The 23,781-nt window shown below is 41.6% G+C and overlaps 2 protein-coding genes and 1 long non-coding RNA gene across 3 annotated transcripts; 1 reads left to right on the plus strand and 2 right to left on the minus strand.

Moving 5' to 3' along the window:
• Positions 1–15: 15 nt before the first annotated feature.
• On the minus strand, positions 16–6,776 carry NDUFAF7 (NADH:ubiquinone oxidoreductase complex assembly factor 7). The gene is made up of 9 exons (XM_057389775.1): positions 6,389–6,776; positions 6,238–6,318; positions 4,974–5,084; positions 3,821–4,031; positions 3,285–3,343; positions 2,451–2,564; positions 1,547–1,690; positions 1,056–1,229; positions 16–679 (listed from the first exon to the last, which is right to left on the minus strand). The coding sequence occupies exons 1-9, from the start codon at positions 6,722–6,724 to the stop codon at positions 473–475; spliced, it is 1,437 nt and encodes a 478-aa protein (XP_057245758.1). The 5' UTR covers positions 6,725–6,776; the 3' UTR covers positions 16–472.
• A 70-nt stretch (positions 6,777–6,846) lies between these two features.
• CEBPZ (CCAAT enhancer binding protein zeta) lies at positions 6,847–21,475 on the plus strand. The gene is made up of 16 exons (XM_057389776.1): positions 6,847–7,019; positions 7,402–8,918; positions 9,958–10,189; positions 10,501–10,675; positions 11,312–11,400; positions 11,857–11,910; positions 12,590–12,692; positions 13,577–13,645; positions 14,854–14,920; positions 16,193–16,293; positions 17,492–17,549; positions 18,548–18,756; positions 19,712–19,795; positions 20,243–20,304; positions 20,391–20,472; positions 21,252–21,475. Exons 1-16 carry the CDS (start codon positions 6,864–6,866, stop codon positions 21,389–21,391), a joined length of 3,198 nt encoding a protein of 1,065 aa, XP_057245759.1. The 5' UTR covers positions 6,847–6,863; the 3' UTR covers positions 21,392–21,475.
• Positions 21,288–23,710, minus strand: LOC130588829 (uncharacterized). The gene is made up of 4 exons (XR_008967032.1): positions 23,596–23,710; positions 21,804–21,848; positions 21,469–21,552; positions 21,288–21,352 (listed from the first exon to the last, which is right to left on the minus strand). It is a non-coding gene; the product is annotated as an uncharacterized LOC130588829 (long non-coding RNA).
• Positions 23,711–23,781: the final 71 nt, after the last annotated feature.

Consider the following 23,781-nt stretch of genomic DNA (forward strand, 5'->3'; position numbering starts at 1 on the left):
ATTTCCCTATCAGACTTGTTCTTTTTGTTTATGTAAATGTCTCCTATCAAATGTCCTTAGGAGTAAATGGTTCTATACTTTCTTGTTTGTGATTTGTCATTAGGTATGTCCTCCTGTGGAAATTCTGCTGGCAGGAACTCCCTTCTATGTGCATCCATTCTCTTTAAAAAATATCCTCAAAGATGTCAAGGCATCTTGATTTTATTCAGATACCAAAGCTTGAATACATTTAAAGACTCCTCAGTGCATCTGTTTGTTACTGACAGGTTTTGATTCCACTATAAATATTTCACTCAGTTCCATCAAAGACCCCCAAACTTGTCCATTCTCTGTTCTCTGTGTGCTGGTTTCTGTATGTGCAGTGGTTTATTTCCACTCATACTCCTTTGAGTAGGTCAGTCGAGAGGTTTAGTGGGCTGCACCCCACTCACTCTGAAACAGCAATCACAATATTTTGTGACAGTATTTGAAATTACTTTAGTAACAGTTCATTAAATCCAGCAACAGGTGGTGAGGGAGACTTTGATTTATCTTTCTTGTCAGGAGGTACAAGTCTGTGGTGAGGCAGCAGAGCAAAAAAATTAAAACAGTCCCCCATCTTCTCGGGATTCATCAGCATATCATAGCTGTGAAGCAACTGCTGACGAGTTGCTGTGTCACCTGAGTTCTGCAGGAGCACCTGGGAAAAAAAAAAAAAGAATGCAGGTTACAGCCCATTCCTGCTTTCCTAAAAATTCCTGCATTCCTTCAATCCCTTTTTGCATTCTTTTCACTTAATCTAACAGTGCTATGATGGTTGGTAGAATGCGTGAGATCACCAGTGGTGGTCTACAGCCCATACGTGGATATAGGTTTTGCATTAAATGCTCCTGAATATAGTATCAGTTTATTTTCAGGGATCTGGAGTAACTTACATCTAGCAGAAGCAGCTTTCTGATCTCACACCTACATGATATTTTGGACAACTCATTTTAAAATCAGATTTTTACAAAAGCCCTCTTGCTGCTTAAGMGTATTGCTGGCAGATGAGTTCCTGTATCTGTGAACACTTGTACCTGCAATCGGAGGTCAATGCCCATGTTCTTTAAAAACTCCCGCTGTTTTATGGGGCCTAATGTAGCTGTTCTTCCCTGTGCCATCTTTCGAAGATAGCTGAAATCAACATCTGCTGTCAGGTCTGCTGTACCTGGAGCACTCAGCACATCRTGAAGTTTGTGATTCCGGAAACCCTGAAAATGGAATTGGAAATTACACCCAGCTATAGTCCAACCATCATAGCTAGGGCCAGCAAAAACAGTTGTGCGTTTGAGGGTGAGAATAGCAAATTATAGGTGGGAAATTTGAGATAAAGGTAACAAGAGCTCAGATTACCCTTTACATCTAACAGAAACCCTTCTGGGAACTGATTAAATAAGAATTACTCAGTTTTATGATTGCAGCTAAYGCAGTTTTTGATGTTATGTCCACCTATGACCTTTACCTTACAAGAACTTAATGATCAAACATAACAGTCTTTTGGCTTATTGCTATAGGGCAAATGCCTTACCCGGAAAGTGTCAGTTTTGGTTCCATCATGGCCATAATCTGCAACCAGAGCAGCCCCACCATCCTTCTCTATCCGAGAGGCAAGCCTCTGAACAATGACACCAGCCTCAGGACACACTTCCACGTGATCTCTTGTTTCTTCTGGCTAGTGCAGAGTTCAAAGAGCAGAACATCTGTATCAGCAGAGAAGTCAAAGTACAGGGCAAGTATCCCTCACCCTTGGTATCTTGGGGCTGTTGCTTTGTTGGGACAGGTGGCTACAGGGGATGTATTCTAGGCTACCTATGTTAGCTTGAGCTACTTTTTACTATTGGCCACTTTCTATTAGTATTTTCTGAGTGGTAGATTTCAGTCATCGCTTCAATAACCTGTAGTCAAATGAAAWTTTTTCTACCAAGAATATCTGCACCAAGTGAAACTTCCTTACTGTGGAGCTGAAAGAAGTAAAATAGTGCTTCATCTGTGCACACCTTTCAGTGAGGCCTTCCTGTGTGAAACTGGAAGTTGGGTTTAATCTCCAGTACTTAATTTTGTAGCTTTGAGTATCCAATGAAATTCAGAAAGAAGTCAATCACAGCTATGTTCCATTAAAGGTCAGCCTGGCACAGAAGCAGGGCCACTATCACGATGGTGATGTGACACATGCAGTGCAGAACTCTGCCAGTCACCTGCTGCCTCAGTTTGCTCTCTATAACATTTTCTGTGTTTTCAAGTTCCTATTTTAATACACATGGTAATAATCTCTGTGCTGTAGTTTCACAGCGTACAAAGCTAAATGCTCATGGAAATTTTAAGCTCTATTCATTTATAGACTGACCACCCTCCTCTTTGTCAGAGTAACAGACAAATGTACTTGAAAGACTCAGTAAAGGTGTAATGATGAGCTCTGGTAGGCAAAACYTCACCTGAATAAAGTTTTGTGTTGCAGGAGTCCTGGATGGAGAGAGGACAAACCGCAGCTGGTCAGGAACTTCTGGATCAATATCAACCAACACCTCACGCCAGCCTTTCTCCGTTCTCTGTTTAATGAGCCCAGAGTACTTGTTTTACACTCTAACAGGTACCATGGTATCTTTATTTGATCGAACTAATATGTCAAGCCTTTCATAAATGTTTTACAAACACAATACATTATTAAYAACTATTACTCATTCCTATTTAATTCCAGTAACTGCCTTAGAAAGAACTTGTGGTAGAGTCTCATCTGCAGAGCCAACAAATATAAATTTAATYATGCTTACAAGGAATGAGTCATGCTCTGAAGAAAAATGCTGTTGCTTCTATAGACAGTGCAGTATTTAACATATCAAAATACAAATTTTGTTCTACTGGTGATTTTCATAAACTAATTAGCTTCTTCTGAATCATAACCAGCTTCTATTTTGCTACTGCCATTACTATTCAAGTGAAAGCSCTTCAGTCTTTTGATAGTACTGTTACAGAAAATCAGGTGGAAATTAATAGCTGCATTAATGTAGCATTAGAAATTAAACCCCAAAACCTTAAGAGTTATCATGCAGAAAGAAATCCTTAGCTTTCTTCAAAATTTTCCATTCAAGAACAATTACAAATTTTACTGTTACCAGCTGAAGTAAGCCTTATTTGTTCAAATTCAGTTAGAATTATTTTATCACCAGAGACACTGCATGTGTCTAGTTCAGCACCTTAATTCTGTTCTTCCTCAAAGATAAAAGGTGTTTAATCAGATGGTCACAATACAATAATAAATCTTGCTATACCTGAAACTTATGTATTGGCAGAGCATCAAAGAACTCATGTGCGAGGTAAAAGGTGTAACCTGTGGGAAGGTAAAAAAAGAAWGCATTAAATTATTAATGCTTACAGAGAAGCTTTCTGTTAAAAAACATTTCATTTTTCATGATTTTTAGTGGATTGAGCTAGTTAATGTGGTTGTGAAAAAATTGCAATCACTTCCAGCTTGGATACACCAAAGACAGCAYTTCAACAGCTAGCCCTGAATTTTAGATCTGTCTCATGAAAGGAGATTCAAGCAAAGCCAGTGAATGGTTTCCCATGAAAAGAAAAAGTCAGGATATAGGAAATTGGGTAGCCATCTCCAAATGAAAAAAGGCAGAATAGGCAGAAGGGATGAACATGAGCCAAGATCCTGCCTCAGACTCACCCAAGTAAGAACAAGTATGTATATAACTGCTTTTCTGTGCAGTGTGAAGGTTAGCAGAGAGGTCTTCTGCTATCAAAAGCTGTCAGYAAAGGAAGGGAACCATCCCTTTGGCAAGGCACTCAAGCTCCTTACCTGGTGGCACATCTTGAATGTTGCTGTACCAAAAAATGGGAATTCCATTCTTGCTAATGCCTTCCATGTAAGCAGACTTGTCCTCAGGATTTGGCTGCACCTTCCCTCCTGTCAACGTCACTGCTTGGATCTCGCTGAGTTTGGGGCTCACTTCTACCAGATGAACAGAGACATCACATTTACCAAGAACAGAGGCGAGCTGCTTGAAGACCTACAAAGGCAGATGAATTCTATTAGGCACACTCTTGTGCTGTGTACTTTCTTCTCATTATTTACAGTTAAGATAAAAGATTTAGCTAGCTTTCAATAACAAAACCATCTCAGTGAAAGAGACTGCATTTTGCTCCTTTAGTAGGAAGTGGGAATTTCTTCATGAACTTTAATAAAAGTTGCTACATTTCTAGTAAAGTTGGCAAAACCCAGCACACATTACAAGGCAGCAAGAGCAACAACAWGAAATGCTAATTTGGAAGAGTAATAGCAGCTCCTCTAACACCTGCAGAAGGTTTAGCATTAGAAGAGAAATGGTTCAGTTTCCCCTGCCACTCAAGTGTTTGATATTTCACATTTAGTTGTTTTTATTAACATATATAAATAGAATCAAAGTTCTTATGTGGTGCTAAATCCCATCAACAATCTGTTTATAAATCAGCAGCATTTTAAGACAGTCATGCAAGCATGACTGGCCACAAAGGGCTAACTCAAAGTAAATAAACCCCTGCAATCTCCAAAGGAATTAACACAGTTTCACTCCTGTGTTATTATTCTCATCCCCTTCTGTTCATTGCACTAAGGTCTCCATCTCAAATACACAGAGCAACTCTTTCCTAGATGATTTTCAGTTTGGATAACACTTTCCTACAGAGAAATAGTTTAGAGGGAATGTTGCTGCCCTCCCCTTTATCCAGTGGTGTTTGGAAGGTCACAGGCATGTCCGGACACTGCGCACACGCTGGCCCCTGTTCTCCTTCCACCTGAGAGACCTGATCCAAGAAACTCATCTATTCTAGTTAGAGTCTGAACTGCCAGCCTGACTGGAGTGAYCTGATTAGTAGGGAAGGGTAAACCCTGACAGCAAAACATCATTCCTTCAGATTTCACTGTGGCTATGGAATAAAGCCAGAAATAGAGAACATGAACAGTTTTCACGTACCCGCAATATATCCTCAGTAAGGGTGCCCCTCCCTGGGCCCAGCTCCACCAGCTGCAAGGTGCTTGGTTTGCCCATGGCCATCCATTCACTAATGTACCATATTCCTATTAACTGTCAGTGAGAAACAACACAGAGGGTTACAGTARTAACTTCAGACCTGGTGGAAAATCATACCTGCCTTCTGTCTAATAACCAAGATAACATTGCAACATTCTGTCTCCGTATCTGAAAGTTAACAAGAATGATGATACATAACTTTACATTTCTCTCTTCGAGTATTAATATTAAAATTGGTGATTGATTGCTGTCAGCCCTGCAGAAACAACTCTCCATCAGTGAATGTGGGGACTCTGTTCTGGCTGGAGCAAGAACTTAAGGCTCAAATGCTGGTCACTGCCCAGGTGCCTCTGGACAACTGTTCTTCCTGACAATGCATTTACCCATCATTGACCACAGGATTTAGCCACTCTTCACTACTGAAACGATACACAAACCAGAGTGAGCCAGACTAGAYGCTGGAGATTATTTTTAAGGGAGTTTTCACACTGGAAAATCATCATAACTCTTTTTATTTATATGCAAGTTATGTATGGAAGTGTTACTAAGCACAGATGGTGTTTCAAACTATAYACATGAAAGAACTTTCATAAAAATAAAACACCCTTTCCTCCCTCAAAACCAATTTTTCTTTATGAAATACTTGAGCCTTATCATTGCTACTCAAGTATTTTGATATTGGTAAGGTACCTGAACACTGGCTTGGAAATCACTTGGAATGGAAATTAGAAGGGACTACATTGGGCCATCTGAACAAACCTCCCTGCTCAAGTAGGGTCATCCTAGAGCACATGGCACCGGATTGTATCCAGAGGGTTCTTGAATGCCTCCAGTGAGAGAGACTCCACAACCAATCTGAGTGTCACTGCTCGGTGACCCACRCARTAAAGGAGTTCCTCCTCRTGTTCAGGTGGAACTCCCTGTGCATCCGTCTGTGCCCGTTGCCTCCTGTGCCATGGCTTGGCAGCACCGAGCAGAGCCTGGCTCCGTGCTCTCGGCACCTCCCTTCAGACACTCTCAAACATTGATGAGGGCCCCTCTCGGTGTCTCTTCTCCAGGGTGAACAGGCCCAGCTCCCTCTGCCTTTGCTGGTAAGAGAGATGCTCCAGTGCCTTAATCACCTTTGTTACCCCAGACAGCTGAGTGTGGTTAAAGTGAAAAAAAAAAAAAAAAACCACAACCACTTAAGACGCAAGAACTGCGTTACCTCTCCGAACACCTGACTTATTTCAGGAGAGGTGATGAAGTCTCCGCTCTCGCCGACGCCGCCGCGGCGCGTGTAGTAACCCTGCGGGGGGGAAGCGGTGAGCGGCAGGGCCGAGGCACAGCCCCCCCGGCCCAGCCCGGCCCCGCCGCACCTGCCCGGGGTTGGTGAGCGCCTCCCGCATGTACTCGGCCACCGTGACCGGCCCGCTGGCCCGCAGCTTGCGCGCCAGGTGCCGCAGCATCGCGCCGTCCCCGCCGGCCGCCTCCGCCTCGCCCCCGGCGCCCGAGCAGAGCCGCGCCGCCGCCGCTGCCGGAGCTGTGGGGAGAGGAGCGGAGAGAGGAGGGGAGAGAGGGGGCTCAGCGGGACGGCCCCGCGAGGAGCGGCCGGGAAACAGGGAGAGGCGGCGGACACCTTGGGCAGCCGCGGCGGGACGGGGGAGCCGCCGGCGCCCCCASAGGAACGCGCGGCGAGCGAGCAGCGGCACCATGGCAGCGGCTCCCGCCCCGCTCGCTCTTCCCCCCGCTCCTCTCCTCCCGCTCCCGCTCCCGCTCTCCGCCCGTTTGCGGGGGCCGGGCAGCGCCGGACGCGCGTCACGCCGGTGCGCGGGAGCTCTTCCGGCCGCGGCCATGGCGGCCGCGCTCTGGGACTTCGGCGGGCGGACCCCGAGAAAGGCGGGCGGYGACAGCGGCGAGGAGGAGAGCGACGACGACCGCGATGAAGAAGCAGGTGGCGATGCGGGAGGGTTCACGCTGGACGAGGTGTTGCGCCTCGGCGGCACCAAGGTGAGGGAGCGGGCCCGAGGGAGCGGGAGCACGTGGCGGCCGGGACCCCCATCCCGGGACGGGCCCTTGCGGGGCAGGGACGTGGGGGTGCCACGCAGATGGCGGGAGCGAGTTCTTTGCTCAGAGGGTGGTGAGGCRCYRGGACGGGTTRCCCAGAGAAGCTAGGGGTGCCCCATCCCTGGAGGTGTCGCCAGGCTGCAYGGGGYTCTGAGGAACCTGGTATAGGGGAAKGTGTCCTTGCCCAYGGCAATGAGGTTGGAATTGGATGGTCTTTAAGATCTTTTCCAACCCAAACAATTCTGGAATTCTGGGGGGAGTCCTTGGGAGTCTTGGGAGACCTCGCAGCAGATCTGTCCGTGACAGCTATGCACTGCCTCTGCAGCAAGATTACCTCATGCTGTGTGCTGTGGACGAGGAGAGCGAGATGGTGGATGGCGGCAAGAAGGACACGATGGATGACCTGAAGGAAGGGGAGCTGGAGGCATTCGTCAGCTCCCTGGGGCTCCACAAGTATGCAAAGAGTTGYCTGGTGGTGGAGGGGGACGAGGATGATGGTGGCAGCAAGGAGAAAGAGAAGCCTCCAAAGAAAGAGAAAARCAAGAAGGAGACTAACCCTCCTTCCCTAGAGGGGAAAAAAGAAAAAAAAGGAAAGGAAAAGGCCAGCAGTGTGAAAGACAACAAGAAAAAGCAGACTGGCAGTGATCAGGGTCAGCAGCCTTCAGCAAAGAAAGAAAGGCTGGAAGAAGATTTTGAATTTCATGCTAGRCAAGCAATACTGATCAAACCGGGAGGTAAGTGGTATGATTTAGAATACACCAACGAATTCTCTCCAGAGCCACAGGATCAGACACTTTTGGCCAAATATAAGGCCCTGGCCCAAAAGCTGTATGAACATGAGACAGACCTGTTTAAGAATAAAACAGACTATCAGAAAGGGGCCTCTTCAGCGTGGATGAAAACTGTTGTGTCCTCGGGTACCTTGGCTGACAGGATGGCGGCGATGACCCTTCTCATCCAGGACAGTGCTGTTCACAGTCTCCAGTTTGTGGAGAACTTGATAAACCTTATAAAGAAAAAAGGCAGCAGGCAGCAGAGCCTCATGGCTTTGGATACTTTCAAGGAGCTTCTGATTACAGATATCTTGCCAGACAATCGGAAATTGTGGTCTTTCTCGCAGCGACCACTTAACAACATAGTGAAGATGTCGAGTGGCAACAAGGATTCAAGAGACAGGCGGTTGATACTTTGGTACTTTGAGCATCACCTGAAGCTGCAGATAGCAGACTTCGTGCAGGCATTGGAAACATTAAGCCATGATTGTTTGACAGCCACAAAATCMCGAGCGCTGGCAGTTTCCCATGAGCTTCTGTGTAACAAGCCCGAGCAGGAGAAAGCTCTGCTGGTTCTGCTGGTGAATAAACTGGGTGACCCTCAGAACAAGATYGCCACCAAAGCCTCCTACCTTTTAGAGACATTACTTCACAAGCATCCAAATATGAAGGGAGTAGTGTGCTGTGAGGTGGAGAGGCTTTTATACCGCTCAAACATCAATGTGAAAACTCAATATTATGCCATCTGCTTTCTAAATCAGATAGTCCTCAGTCATGAAGAAAGTGCATTGGCTAACAAGCTGATAACTTTGTACTTCTGCTTTTTCCGGAACTGTATTAAGAAAAAAGATGTTGAATCCAAAATGCTCAGTGCTCTTCTTTGTGGGGTAAACAGAGCTTACCCTTACGCTGAGACTGGGGATGAGAAAGTGAAAGAGCAGATGAACACCTTGTTCAAAGTTCTGCATCTTGTGAACTTCAGTACCAGTGTCCAGGCCCTCATGTTGCTGTTCCAGGTGATGGACTCTCAGCAGACTGTATCTGATAGGTACTAYGCAGCGCTCTACAAGTAAGTGGCACGTTTGCATTTTTTATATAGATTTCATTWAAAAAGGTAGACACCATTAATTTAAAGTTATAGAAACACTTACTTTGCTTTTAATATCTTTCTAGTTTTGTGTCTCATTGGCTAGGATTTCTGATGTTTTGTATGAGCTGGAAGAAAATGTATGTGATTTCTTTGACTTAACATGGGAATAAAAACAAAATATAGTGATAGGTCCTGAGAATAYAACATGTGCATTTTGCCACTCCTTTGATGGCTTGCTTTAATTCCAGATGTTACTTGAAACTAGTTGATAGCTATTTCCTCTGAAATCACTTTTACAGACACTAGCCTGTAAATTAGGCCTATAAATAGCCTAAAATCTTGTTTTCTTTTTCAAAAATCATTTTGAGGAGGGGGAATATTGAGTTAACAAATTCTTTAGATTATTTTATTTGTGTAGTTGGAAAGTCTTGTGTTATGAAAATACTGTGGTTTTTTTTTGTCCCCAGCTGATTGTTTAGATGTTTTATAGGATCTTTACAGGCTTCTGTTTAGTTGACCAAGGGGAAGTTMCGATTATTTAAAAAGGGAACTCAGGTTGAGAATGTTCAATATATTTAAGGGCCTCACTGGAAAAAATTGGAGTAGAAAATAAACCTGCCGGTATAAATGTCTGATCTGATTGTGAAGTGTGCTGATTTCTAACCATTTTCTTTCTATTTTTAAAAATATATTAAGACATAAGATTAGTTTCTTAACACTGAATATCTTAAATTTTGAAAGTGTCTTCAGATGAACTCAATTTCTTTATATTTTCTTACAAATTCTTTTTACTGATGCAGCTTTTTTTTTAAAATCTTCAGTATTTCATACATAGCCAGAAATACCACACAACTCTTGACAATTCAGTATTGATCTTAATGGTTTTGAGTATTGGGAAGCAAACTGTCACTGGCCTTTTAGATGGCACTCTGAAACATGTAGATAATTGTGTTACTTGCAGTTGTTCTCTTGTGTGCTTCATGACAGTCAGCAATATTTTCTCCTGTGTGTCCTACAGGAAGCTTCTAGATCCCGCTTTAGCAACGTGCTCCAAGCCATCCATGTTTCTTAATCTTGTCTATAAGTCTCTGAAGGCAGATGTAGTGTCGCGGCGTGTGAAGGCCTTTGTGAAGAGGCTGCTTCAAGTAACTTGTGGACAAATGCCACCCTTCATTTGTGGAACCCTGTACCTTCTGTCTGAGCTGCTGAAAGTAAAACCAGAGTTAAGGGTCCAGTTACAGGATCACATGGTACAAGATAATTTCTATATCTCACTGCTTTTTCAATAAGAGCTATTTTCATAAGCACCTTTTATTAGTAACCTGCRGGCTTGCTAAGATGTTATGTTTCTTGGGGTGGGGAGGGACAGTTATTTGTTCTAGGCAGTAAAATTTAATTTTAAGTGCTGTATCAAGGACAAAAATCTGTATTTCTTAAACATGAACCATTATTTGTTTAGATTTAAGTTTCTCAAGAACTTTATGTGCATTTTTCTAAAAARTCAGAGTAAATCTGGAAAGGAAAAGCTGTTTGCTAATTTTAATGTTTTATGGTTTTTTAGGAGTCAGATGATGAAGAGTGCTTTAAGGATCAAGAAGATGCTGAAGAGGATGAGGAAAAATTTGTGGATGCAGACAAAGAAGTAGAAGATGAAAAGAGAAATACAGCGGAAAATTCTTCTAAAACAAACAGTTCAAAKTCAACAGCCTCGTGGGTGCATCATCTGAATATGGGAGGTAAATCAGCAAGAAAATATATCATTTAAGAGCYGACATTCCATAACACATTGATCAAGAGTTGTTGTAAGATTAGGTGATTAAAACCTTATTTTAGTTTTTAGATTGAAGTTTGGTTGAAAGCRACCAGTCAGAGCAATTTATCTCTTACTTCAGCAGTTATGAAAAGACTCTATGACTACTATATTTCAGTTTATGCAGTTTGTAATAAACACATTTTGTGCCTTAAACAATGTAAACTGCCTGGTAAACAGGCTTGGAATTCTTTGTTTCTGTGTTCAAACACCTTCTAAGCAGTGTAGCCAGGGTCAGGATGTGTAGGTGCTCTCTCTCTTGGAAAGCCTGCTGGAACAGTTTGTCCAGCTTTGAACTTGTGCCCAGTTTCACTCTTCCCTGAACACCTTTTGGAACAGGCTGTGGGTTTTCAGGGCCTTCCTTGGAAGGAGGTAGGAAATCAGCTTGTCCACCTATTATACACTGGTGAAGGGCTGCTGGGTACAGCCTTTACCTGCTGCCAGATGTGCCCCTGGCCTGTGCAGCTGGGAGTGATGGGCAGCATTACTGTCAGGGGAAATAATACTCTTCTTAAATTGCCTGAGAAAATTTAAGTTGTTTTCCTTCTCYTTCACCCCTCAGGCAGGAAGAACGGAGCTTCTTATGATCCTATGCACCGAAGTCCTTTATACTGTGGTGCTGAAAGGACAAGCCTTTGGGAACTGAAGAAGGTAAGAAGCTCTTACGTTGCTGTTGCTGTGTTTCTTACCTTGTWCAAAGAGAGGAAAATGAACCTGGTTATTCTTGGAGTAGCTATCTGAGTTAACACCAGAAAGGTTGAAGCTGACACGTTCAGCTTGAAGCTTGTATATGATCCATACAATACTGGTATTCTTGAGTAGGGAATAGGAATTTTTAGTGGAGATTTGGACAGTAATAATATTTTTTGACTATTGGACATCAGCTTTGATTATTAAAGCTTTTTACTGTTGACAAATAAAATTGTGAGAATGTGTTTAATGGAAATAAAAAATTAGAACTTGAAGTTCTTAARTTGTTAAGGGGCAGAATACATCAGCCTTGCTCTACTATGTATATATCACCAATATCTGTTATTTGGCAAGTGAAAGAGTGGTCTTAGAACATACTTTTAAATTTGAAATAAATAAATGACTCCTGTTTTTCAGCTTTCTGAACATTTTCATCCMTCTGTGGCCCTGTTTGCAAAAACAATTCTAGAAGTAAGTGCATTTACTAGTTTGTTGCTTTTTTGTTTTTCTATGTTAGGTTTTATACCATTTGAAAAAACACATTATGAAGTCTCTTTGCACTTTGTGGGGAATTAGCAGCTCTGCAGAGCTCTATGATACACTCGAATGCCAAGTTTTTAATGGAATTACAGTGTTTTATGCAAAGGAGTCTGCTCACAAAGGTTTTAATTTTGTAGACATGTAGGTGTTAATACGATTCGTAAAGCTTTATTAGATATTTTTTTGTATCTTTTTATTTATTTATTTATTTTTAATATGCGGAATCCTACTACAGGAAAAATTCTCTTTTAAATACTATTGTGGTAGCATGCCAAAACTGCTCAAACGTACAAATACATATTTAAAAGATTTCTTTTTCATTTGAATAAATGGTATTGAAATGATGCTGAGTATCAATTGCTGTTAGCACAGTACACTGTGAGGCAGTTTATCACTGAAACAAAGTGAAGGAGGTGTGGTTTAGTTAGGCAAATACTGCAATTGCAAAAAGAAGAATCTGGTCAGGATTATGTGGTGTAGTATCCCCAAGTCTTTATAGTTTAAAAGTGTGTTTTAATATTGATCTTGAACTGATTGAGTCCTCTGTGTTTTAGATGGTGTCTTTCTAAAACGAGAAATTTAATGGTTTTTGGTTTTTTCCTTCTTTCAGGGAAATCACATTCAGTACTCTGGTGACCCTTTGCAGGATTTCACGTTAATGAGATTCTTGGATCGCTTTGTGTACAGAAACCCCAAACTCAGTAAAGGCAAAGGTAGGCACTTCTCTGTACCATGTCATCTTGATTATAAGTGCTGTCCAAACTCTCATTCTCTCAGATTGGCCTTGTCAAGTATCTGGGGTACATGTGGTGGAACAGAGGAGTGGGGTCAGGGCTGTAGGAGAGATCAACCTGGATCCAGCTGACAGTCACATCCTGCTGCCCCTCACACCCACAGTGCAGAACTGCTGACTTTGCAGGAATAAGCAAGGGATTTAAAATGTAGAGGGAAATRTAAAGGCTGYAGGATGGATGRMGTTGGRAGGGACCTYTGGCAGTCATGGCCTCAAGCARGGACACCTAGAGCAGACTGTCCAGATGACTTTGGAATGTCTSCAAGAGTGGAGACTGCACTGCCTCTCTGTGCAACCTGCGCCAGCGCACAGTTGCCCTCCCAGTGAAAAAGTATTTCCTGTTGTTCAGATGGAGTCTCCTTCATCAGCTTGGTAACCCATCATTTGATTCTTTTCTGTGTGCCCATGTCTGCCTTGTACTGGGGAGCCCAAACCTGGGCACAGGGCTSCAAGTGTGGTCTGACAAGTTCCAGGAATTCCATCACCCTTCTTTGCTGCAGRGGATGCAGTGCTGGCTCATGGTCAGTTGGGTATGCAGCAGGACTACAAGGGTATTTTTTGCCCAGCTGTTTTCCACCTGGGGAGCCCCCAGTGTATCCTGGTACCTGGGGTTGTTCCTCCTTTGGTGCAGGACTTTGCACTTCCCCTTGYTGAACTGCAGGAGGTTCCTGTCAGCCCTTTTCTCCTGGCTCTTGGGGTCTTTATGGATGGCAGCACAACCCACTGGTCTATCAACCACTCCTAACAGTTCTATATCAATAGTCATAAAATGGAAATTTCTTTCTGATTTATATTCTGATACAGAAAACACCAGCAGTGTGGTAATGCAGCCGAAGAAGAAGCAGTTTATGAAAGACATGCAGAATCTTGCAGGTAAGTCAGCCCCTTCTCAGTTAAGATTATKATGGCTAAAAAATCCTTGGTTGGTTGATGTAGATGTGTCATCTGCACTGTCTATGCTGTTTGTCTTAGCAATACAAGAAAGTGCAGTGGTAGTGCTCAGTGCTCAGAATCAGGCTTCATCTTCTTGTTAAGGGTGTATGGAATTTCCACTGTTAGAATTTTGGATCCATTGGATCCTTTTCAGAAAAAATGATACAGAGAAAGTAAATTATCCTACAGCCATTTTTATTCTATTTATTATGATTGAAAAAAAGGGTTAAAATACCAGAAAATGCATCAGTATAATTATTTAAATCACATTAAGCTCTTCCATTAAATGATATGGATTATTCCATACAATGGCACAGCTGCAGCTGTTGTTAGGATGGGTGTAAGGTGCTAAGACCCTTCCTGCCTCCAGAAATAAAATGCCTTTTGTCTGGTCCCACTGTTTCCAACAATTRAGAGCAGTATTTGGTGGTAAGAACCAGCAGCTAAAACAACAGGGCAAACCATGAGTAAAACATATTGCTTGAGGACAGAAGAGGTACCTCTTCTGTGGTAGTCTCTGTGTCATTTCCAGAGATGTGCTCTTTTTACTTYGATTTTCCTTTGATTTCCTCTGATTGAGGAGGAGGGAAGGGGAATGTGAGAGGGTAAAAAGCTCCTCCACAGGGAATCTGATCATTATCCTAATTGATCTGCTGTTGCARTCATATTGTGCCTCAGTTCCTTGGAAATGGAGGCATATTGAGGCTTGATCCCTTGCTCAGTGTGCTCAGCTGGCATATGGTCCTGCCCTGCAGCTGCTGACAAGCATTTCTACTGCCAGGGAATGCAGGGCAGAAGTTATTATGGTGTTTTAGTTCGTGACAAGTTCTTACTCGCTACTTTTTTCCCTGTTTTTGTTTTAAATGCATTCCTGCTGTAGGTTATTGTAACTCCCTGCATGCTGACACGTAACTGAGAACCTGGTTAGGGCTGTGCCACCTCAGTTTTTCCACAGGGTCTTTTCCATACTTCACACTGGAGTAAACTAAGTGCACTGTATTCATCTGAAGAGGCTTTCAGATAAGCTCACCATTACTGAATGGCTGACACCGTGTGTCTGCATTGCTTCTGTGTGTGCAGTTTAACCTCTGAAAAAAATAACCATCATTTCAATTTGAGGTAAAATCAGTTTTTTTTGGTTTTCACAGTCAACAGTAAGGAATTCCGGACCAAAGACGAAAGCAAAATCCCAGTGGATGAAGTGTTCTTTCACAGGTAATGAAATACTTTTGAATATTCCTTTTAAGTGCTGTTTTTTAAATGCAGTTAAAACCCATTGTGTTTTGTGAGTATACTCTGGTATTTCAAGTATTGACAAATWTTGGCTAATTTGAGTGACTTAAGATGATAGTGCTTTTCTTGGACATAATTTTAACATTTTGTCCAAAGCGCTTAGGAAAGAATATCACCTGTGAACAAAGGCCAATTGGGGCTTGTAGTCCAAAATTAAGTAAGTGGACATAACAATAAAGAAGTCTTACGTAATGAGTAATGGTGAATGTCTTGTGGGTTGTAATTCTTACACATTAGAGGTATAGATAATGAAAGCTGGAATATAGCTTGTTTATGTCATTAGCATCAAAGCTTATTAGAATGGAACAAAGCATAAAGAAGYCAGAGCTATTTTGCAGAGTATATAGTCTTTTATTACTCATAGTTCTCTGTTTTTTTTAATTACCTTTAAGATTGTGATATAAAAATGTAGTTGTACTAAAAGTGATATGTATTTGGCAAAGATTTGTTTTTATTAGATCAAAATACTGGTTACCTGTGTCTCCTTAGGAAATGTGTTTGAATTAACTTTATTTATTTTAAATTAGTCAATACTAAGTATTATGAGGAATGTAATACTAATAAATAAAARAATAAAATATTGATATTGATTTCCAGATTAAAGAAAAGCATCTTAAAAACTTTTCTGTCTTAAAAGCTAACAGTATTGTTACATTGAGATGGCTGAAATGGAGATAGTACATATAAGTCTTAACAAAGTACCCTTTTGTATATGATTTCCTTYTGTGTTTGGTGGTTCTTTAACATGAAATGAAGGGGAAAATGGCTGACAGAAGGTAAAATTAAGACCCAAAAAAGAGGGCTATGGGAGAAAATATAATAAAWCTTCATGGGTGAATGTCTTTTATAGTTTTTTTCCCTATTATATTCAAGTTGAACTTGATCTTTTCGTCCTTATCAGTCTAAGGCAGATGTTTACATCTTTCTTATGCCCTTTTATAAAYTCATTATGTTAAAAATAACTCCTGGCACCTTTGGCCAGTGAAATTTCATTTGTTTAAATATTACAGTAGCAACTGATGCTTTGAAAAACAAAGGAAATACAAATCTCTTGATTTTAGATATGTTTGAAACCATCACAGTTTTCAACTGGCAACATACATGGGAAATAATTTGCAGGTTGTTTTAACTAAAAAAGTTGTCATAAAGATCATGGGCTGTAATTTTGTGTCTGAGAGCAATATACTATTTCAGATTTTATTCCAAGTTTGATAAGAAGAGAGAGAAACAAAAGCGTCTGGATGATGAAGAAAGTGTGGAAGATGTGGATGATGACGAATTTGAAAGAGCATTGGGTAAGGCTGTGTTCTTCCTTGCAGTAACTATCCCAGTATTCCCTGCTTTTTCAAAATCATTATTTACCCATTTTAYAGTTTATGTTGTGTGAAAGAACCAGATAGAGGAGTGCCCAGTATGCGAGTGGGCAAAAACTGGCTAGAAGTTGCCCTTCTATGCTACTACAGCCAGCAGTTCCTACTACCTGCTCTGAAAGCCAGCTGGGTGGCCATTTGTAAGAGGTCTTGCTCACATCACTGCGGTGGTGAGCTTGTTTGAGCAGCTGGAAATTGTCTGATTTTGAATTTAAGCTCATGAATGGCAGTTCATGCCTTTTTGTTCTTTTCCTAGTGCAGTTCATGCCTTTTTGTTCTTTTTCTCTAACTATTTCTATTTTTTCTTACTGCTTGGCCTTTTTCAATCTTGCTTTTGGTTTCTCTCATTTTTTCTGACAACTTTCATGACGYTGTGAGTTTTGTAAGGTCGTTGGAAAACTTCTGCAGTAGTCTTAGCTCTTCCTGTAGCACGTACTTYGTATGGCATTTTGAGAGAATTCCGAACTCTTGTATCAGAATTTGAGTCATTATGAGAAGAATCTGTTACTAAGTGTGTTTGTCTTTTATTGTTAGTATCTTTAAGGAGAATTTGCTTCATAAATTGAGAAGCTTAAAATTATGACCCTATATCTGAAAAGTAGATATTTTACAATGCTAGAAYCATAGAATGGCTTGGGTTGGAAGGGACCTTAGAGATCATCTTGTTGCTGCCATGACCAGGGACACCTTYCACTAGACCGGTTTGCTCAAACCCCCATCCAACCTGACCTCGAACATTTTCAGGGATGGGACATCCACAGCTTCTCTGGGCAACCTCGTGCCTTACTACCCTCATAGTTAACAATTTTTTTCCTAATAGCTAATCTAAACTCTCAGTCTGTAGCCATTCCCTCTTGTCCTGTCACTACATGCCCTGGAAAAAGTCCCTCTCCAGCTCTCTCGTAGYGTCCTTTAAGGTACTGGAATGCCGCAGTAAGATCACCCTGAAGCCTTCTCTTCTCCCGGCTGAATGACTCCAACTCTAGGGGCGGTGTTCCAGCTCTCTGCTTGTCTTTGTGGCCCTTCTCTGCACTTTCTGCAACAGGTCCATGTACTTGTTGGATGCAATGACTTCGTATTTCTTTGCTTGTTTTGTAATAACACCATTTTTCTTTCTCCCTAGATACATTYGAAGCTGCTGATAATGCCACTGTTGGTCAGGATGACCTTGATTTTGCTGGGTAAGACTTCAAATTAGTTCTTACTCCTCCTGTTCTAATATCTACATAGTTTTACTCTGTGGAACTGGATAGATCTTTTTCAGAAAGGTTCAGAATATCACTTTGCAAAAAAGACAGTATAACTTTAAATAATTCTGTTTTTCTGCATRTTCCATAATGGATTGTGATGATCTTGGGGATGCTTATAGTCTGCTGGTCTTATGTACGACCTGTATTATTGTATTGTATTTATTAATTTTTTAAAATTGTTTGTTTTATACAATGGAGTGACCCAGTAAGCAAGGTAAAATCTTGTTTTTCATTGTCTCAGGTTTCTATTTGAGAATTACCAAGTACAAAAGAAAKCAAAACGAGGCAGAATGGCACTGCTGCCATAAGGACTGGTTGTAACTGGACCTAACAGTTAATAAGCTTTCTGGAATCCATAGTCACAGAGCTCAGTTCTGAAGTCAGCAGTCTCTTTAATCACAGAATCATTTAGGCTGGAAAGGACTTTTAAGATCAAGTCCAATTGTAAATGATTAAGCAGCCTCTATTTTACTCAAAATACCTRTAATGTGGTGCTTGAATTTGCATGGGACTTTTTTCTTGAGGTGACAGAATTAAAGTCTAAACACCTAGTGAAACCTGAAACATTTTTGTGATCTAGACTGGCGTTTAATGGAGCAGTTTGTGTGTTTTACAGAAAGGACTTTCTGAAAGGGAGCAAAGACACAGAGARGATAAAATACTGAAGCTGACATTTCTGCTAATTTCAGAATAGGATTCTCTTTAGARCTACTTTAAAATGCTTGACTTTTATAATGCAACTCCCTATGCTAAAGTTGAAAACATACCTGAGTGTGTAATGARTATATTTTAGGTCGCAGCCTACGATTCTGTTAGTTTGCAGTGATGTTGAACTTTCCTAACATAGGGCTTGCAAGTAGGTAAATGTCATCTAGATGCAAACAGTTTTTATCCAGATGAAGTGCTAAGCTTGTTACATCTTCTTATAGTAACATAAAGAAGAAAACCAAAGGTGGCAAGAAAGGCCAAAGTGGTGAGGGATCTGGTGCTGACTGGGAGGATTCTGATGATGAAGATGACTTCAGTGATCTGGATGATGAGGAAGTCTCCTTAGGAAGTATGGAGGAAGACTTTGAAGAGGATATGGATGAAGAGGCAGGTGTATTTATGGATGTGTCTGAAGATGATAATGACCTAGGTAAAATACCTTTTCTTACCGAGAAACAAGAAAAAACTTTAAAAATAGGTTATCTGATATGTAACTACATATGCAAATTCCAGTTTAGTTATCTAGGTGGAAAGCTTGGCTGTTAAGCAAAGAAATGACAAGTCYTTCACTGTACAATGAAGTCTTAAGAAAAGCATTTCCTGGCACAGTCTCCTAGGCAGGAGTGTTAATTAGACCTCTTGTATAAAAACTTCCAAGTGAGATGTGTTTCTTTCATTCTGAAAACATTGGCATAACAAAAGTAGCTTTATATGCTAATTACTTGCTGCAATTGGCAGACATTAAAACAGCTTAAAGATAAAAGTATCTGGTAATTGAAAATTTTTGTATTTCTTTAAACCTGGTTAATGTTGATTCTTTTTAGATGAAGTAGTTTTTATTTAAATTGCTGTCTCACAAGTAACAGCTTACTCTTGTAATACAGCTATGCACTCAAGTTTTCATTACCACTGTAATAATAACTGATTCTTGCACCTGCATGGTTTTATTTTAACTGAAAAGCACAGTTTACACAGAATACACTGCATGTGGCTGGAAAAGCCACAGGAAGACGACTGATGGTAGAGGAGGCAAACTGTTCATACAGTTGTTAACACAATCCTTCATGAGAAGGATTTCACCAAACTTACCATGTAAACATTCATGGTTTACCTAAGRCCTGCTTTTAGCTTTTGTATTTTATATATCTTAATATCATTCCCTTCTGGTGGTGTGGAAGAAAGAATGAAAAACAGCACACCACAGACCAATTTTTAATTGTCTAGCTTGAAGAAATACTAGAGTTTCTTGTATGCACTACCTCTTAAAGTCTTTGGACCATTATGACAAATATGCCTAAAAAGGAATTTTAGTCTCTGGTGCACTTTAACTACATCTCCATCGTATGAGAATTGCAGACTGATGTATCTGGGTTTTTTTCTGTCAGACCTGAACAAYGACAAGCAACTGAAATCTGTCAGTAAAAAGGGCAAGAAAAAGAAAGACATGAATTTTGCAGGATCACTGGAAGGTAAGAAAACACTGACATTAAAGCTTAATACAGAGTCCAAAAATCTTTGGAATCAGAGGGTTTTACTACACTAGCTTACCACATTTTGGATCTAGGTTCAGATTTGAATAAACCATAAATGAAAAGGAGGTCAGCCCYTGACCAGCATAATTTGGAGTAACARTCTGCTGTTGAAGAGCTGAAAGAGGAATTTTGAAGAAGGAYGGAGTTGTACTGGTGGTTTGTGCTTCTGTTACTCACACCTGATGCACTAATTTGTGCTATTTAGTTCTTGGTTGGAAACTTTCCCTATTCTTTTAGGGGATGTGGGAAACAAAAATTTCCAACACAGCYAGTTCAGATGATCTYATTAAGAAAAGTTTMAAAAATTTAAAACATGGCAAAACTTTGTTTTAGTGTCTTTGGGAATTTGAAGTTCTTTCTCTTAAGAATATTCTTTCTTTGAAGGATCCAGCCGAGGAAAGAAGAGAAAACTCCAAGATGCTGGTATACTGGCATCTGCAGARGAGGTGAGTTTGTTCAGTGCTTAACAAAAAGTAATCAAGTATTTTACCTGTTGCTTTGTAACAGAGTACTAAAATTTCTCTCTTTAAAGTTTGGCTATCTGCTGGATGAAAACGCTGGGTCTAAGTTTGACAATATTGGAATGAATGCCATGGCCAACAGAGATAATGCGAGTAAGTACATGCTACAAGTAGCACACAATTGTAATGCTGTAATTTCCTTATTTCCCTTCAGATTCTGTACTTGAAAAGATGTCCTGCTTTTGACTGAGTGTCAAATACAGGGTCAGAAACCACACAGTAGGGACAGTAGCTCAATGTCAGTAAGATGTGACAGTTTTCTCCAGTGACGAGGTACCCAGTGCTAAATATTATCTGGGAATWGTGGAGTGAATAAGGCTTCAGGAAAGAGGGAGAGGCTGTTGTTGGCCCTTTCATACTGTAAACAGGGACAGGCAGTGTGCCTTTGTCAAGCATTGTGTGAATTTTGCTCAGGTGAAGTGTCCTTGATTCCTTGGGAAGGGAAGGCATAAGGTATGGCTGGCTTTACCAACCTAYTGCACCATTTCCATGCAGTATCAGTGAAGCAGAGAGTAGCTTCCCCAGAATAAGTGTAATTAATTGTGTATATGCCAGTTGAATAAAGCTTTGTAAAGACTTCTACAAGTTTTGCTAGTGTCACTTGAAAAATGTTAGGAGCACTCCAAACATTGCTCCAAACACAAGCGTGTCTAGCATTAGTAAAATACAAAGCAATGTCTCAAACTCTGACATGGTAGGGTTTGTTTTGTGAAATGAAAAAACCCACAGCTTTCTCAAAAAAAAAGGGCAACTTTATCAACATTTATAAATACAACAGTCAAGTTTTAACTTGCCACAGATGATTGATCTGTGTGCCACATCACGGTCAGAGGTATCCATTGGCTCCTTATTTTTCACCTTTCCTCCTACAGATGTCAAACAGATCCAGTGGGAAATAGAGCGTGACAAGTGGCTTCACAACAGGGATGTGAAAAGCATCATCAAAAAGAAGAAACAGTTCAGGCACAGAGGGCTGAAAAACAAGTACAAAGGCAAGAAATCAAGAAGATGAACTGGATATTTTGATATGGACATTTTAAAAATAATTATTCTTAAAGAGTTTTTTATTTAAACACACATCTTTCTTACTTCAGTTCTTGCTGCTTAACCATGCCATTTGGTCATTCTCCCTTATGCCATGAATTCCAGACCACTCATTGGATTTGTAATAAACTGAAAAATAGGAAAATCCATGTCAGCTCTAAGTTAGACATATTTGAAGACCAGCCACTTTGTGGTTTTATTCAAAGTCCTCCAGTTCTGAGGTCTTTATCAACAGTCTGGCACTTCAGCCATGCCTTAACAATAAACACTTAGGCAGTGTCTCCTGGGCAAAGTTTTAAGCAATAATAAGGTTGGTTTTACAAATTAAGATGCAACAGAAGCTTCACCCGTCCTTCTGAAGCCAACTACTACAMACCCACCTTCCAGAATTGATGGAAACCTCTTCTGCATTGTGTATCTGAAATCTGAGAAAGATAAATCACAGTTACTTTCCCAGCATATATTAAGATGAATAATTAAATGCACTATTTTTCTAACTAATTAGTTTTATCGAAGTTTGTTTGAGCTCTTTGCTTAGCACYACTCATTAATGTGATAGGAATTAATTTTTTAAAAATAATTTTAGAGACTGTATTCAGGTTATTCGTGCATGCAGCCCYATCATCACACTGTTTTCTGAGGTTCCTCACAATTGTAATAACCAAGTCCAAGCTACAGGTTCACAGGAAGCTACATGCCTCTCATGAACTGACATACAAATAAAATCAGGGAAAACTGCTTTATTTTCCTGGTGCAGATTTAGATGTTCAGTGAATTGTTCCATAGGCCAATCTGACAACCTAGCAGAAAATCACAACAGGTGTATGCTATTTTAATTATTTACAGCAGCTCATAAAAGGATGTTACCATTCTAGTACTAGCACAGAGAAAGCAGGAAAAATCTGAGCTCACTGAGCAGTTAAGATTAGCTCACTGCAATTGAAGAAAATACACAAATGCATGTAAGAACTAGGATCTAAAACCAAAAAAGGATAAAGAAACCAATGATGAAAGCTCAGCACCAAGTTATAACAATAGGCTGAAAATGTCTGTTCTCCATGTTTTTATTATATATATTTTCTAATAAAAATGCAAAGACAGCTGAAATTTAACAGCCTGACATACACAGAATCACACAGAATGAACTAGGCTGGAAGAGACTTTCAAGATCATCAAGTCCAGCCTATGACCTAACACCTCCTCATCAACCAAACCTGTGGCACTGAGTGCCACATCCAGTCTTTTTCAAACACGTCCAGGGATGGTGATGCCACCACCTCCGTGGGCAGACAATTCCAGTGTGCGATCACYTTTTCAGTGGAGAATTTTTTACTAACATCTAACATCGTCTGGATCTTGAAAAACATGCAAACTGATGCAGTGTAGGTGAAGCTCGGCTTGGAACTTGGCATAAAGACCAYAGCACTGCTGAAATGGGTGGACTCTTGCCCTCCCAGCCAAAGCAGCAGCTGCAGATAGCAGCACAGGCTCTTTTCCTGCAGGGACACATCTGTCAAACCAGTGCTGCACAGCCCTGAAAGCAAAATAAGGCCGCTGGTTCTGCAGAGCAAACCTCGTAATAACCAAGTTGGTACACTGCTTATTTCTGTGTTACCTCGGCACGGAGTTGTGAGTGAGAGACCTGAGGGCCTGAAGCTTAATAATCGGAAGAGAACGCTGGCAGCCTCCTGCCAGCCAGCTCTGTCCTCAGCCTGGGAAATGTCAAATTCCAGACTCCCAGACCCACAGAGACGGACGGGGCAACCCTTGAAGGGCTCAACACCAGATGCCTGAAATGGGACTGATCAATTCCTTGTTCATTTGCGGACAGCCTCTCTCCCTTTTAACTCCTTATCTGGCCCGCTGACGTTACTAYAAAAAACGCGCAGGATTCATATTTGCTTCTGGTGCGGTCGCGTGCTGCCTCCCAAAGGATCGCTCGCGGGCTCGGGTTGGTAAAACTAAACCAGCAGCTCGTCCTTCCACAGGTACAGGGTATCTTCCGAGGGTATCCTCGGGGGTCTGCCCAACCAGCCCCGCGCCGTGTCCCTGCGTTCACCCGAGCCCAGCTCCTGATCCCAACACGGCAGGATTTCCTCACAAAACGCGCGCGGTGCGGACCACCCCCTCCGCTCCCCGTCCCCGTCCCCGTTCTCGGCCGCCCCGCTGCACCTTGGCTGCGGTCCATGGCGCGGTAGAGCAGGAGGGCGCCCAGCAGCCCCGCCGCCTCCAGCAGCAGCAGCCCCCTCACGACGCGCCGCGCCATGGCCGGGGCTGGGCGCTTCCGCAGCACCGCGCAGGCGCCGCCGCAGCTCGAGCGGCCGCAGGGCCCGGCCCAGCCTTTGGGGACGCCTGGCG

The sequence above is a fragment of the Malurus melanocephalus genome, unplaced genomic scaffold (genome assembly GCF_030028575.1).
Source record: "Malurus melanocephalus ecotype Western Australia unplaced genomic scaffold, MMel_1.1 scaffold_19, whole genome shotgun sequence".
Lineage (NCBI taxonomy): Eukaryota > Metazoa > Chordata > Aves > Passeriformes > Maluridae > Malurus > Malurus melanocephalus.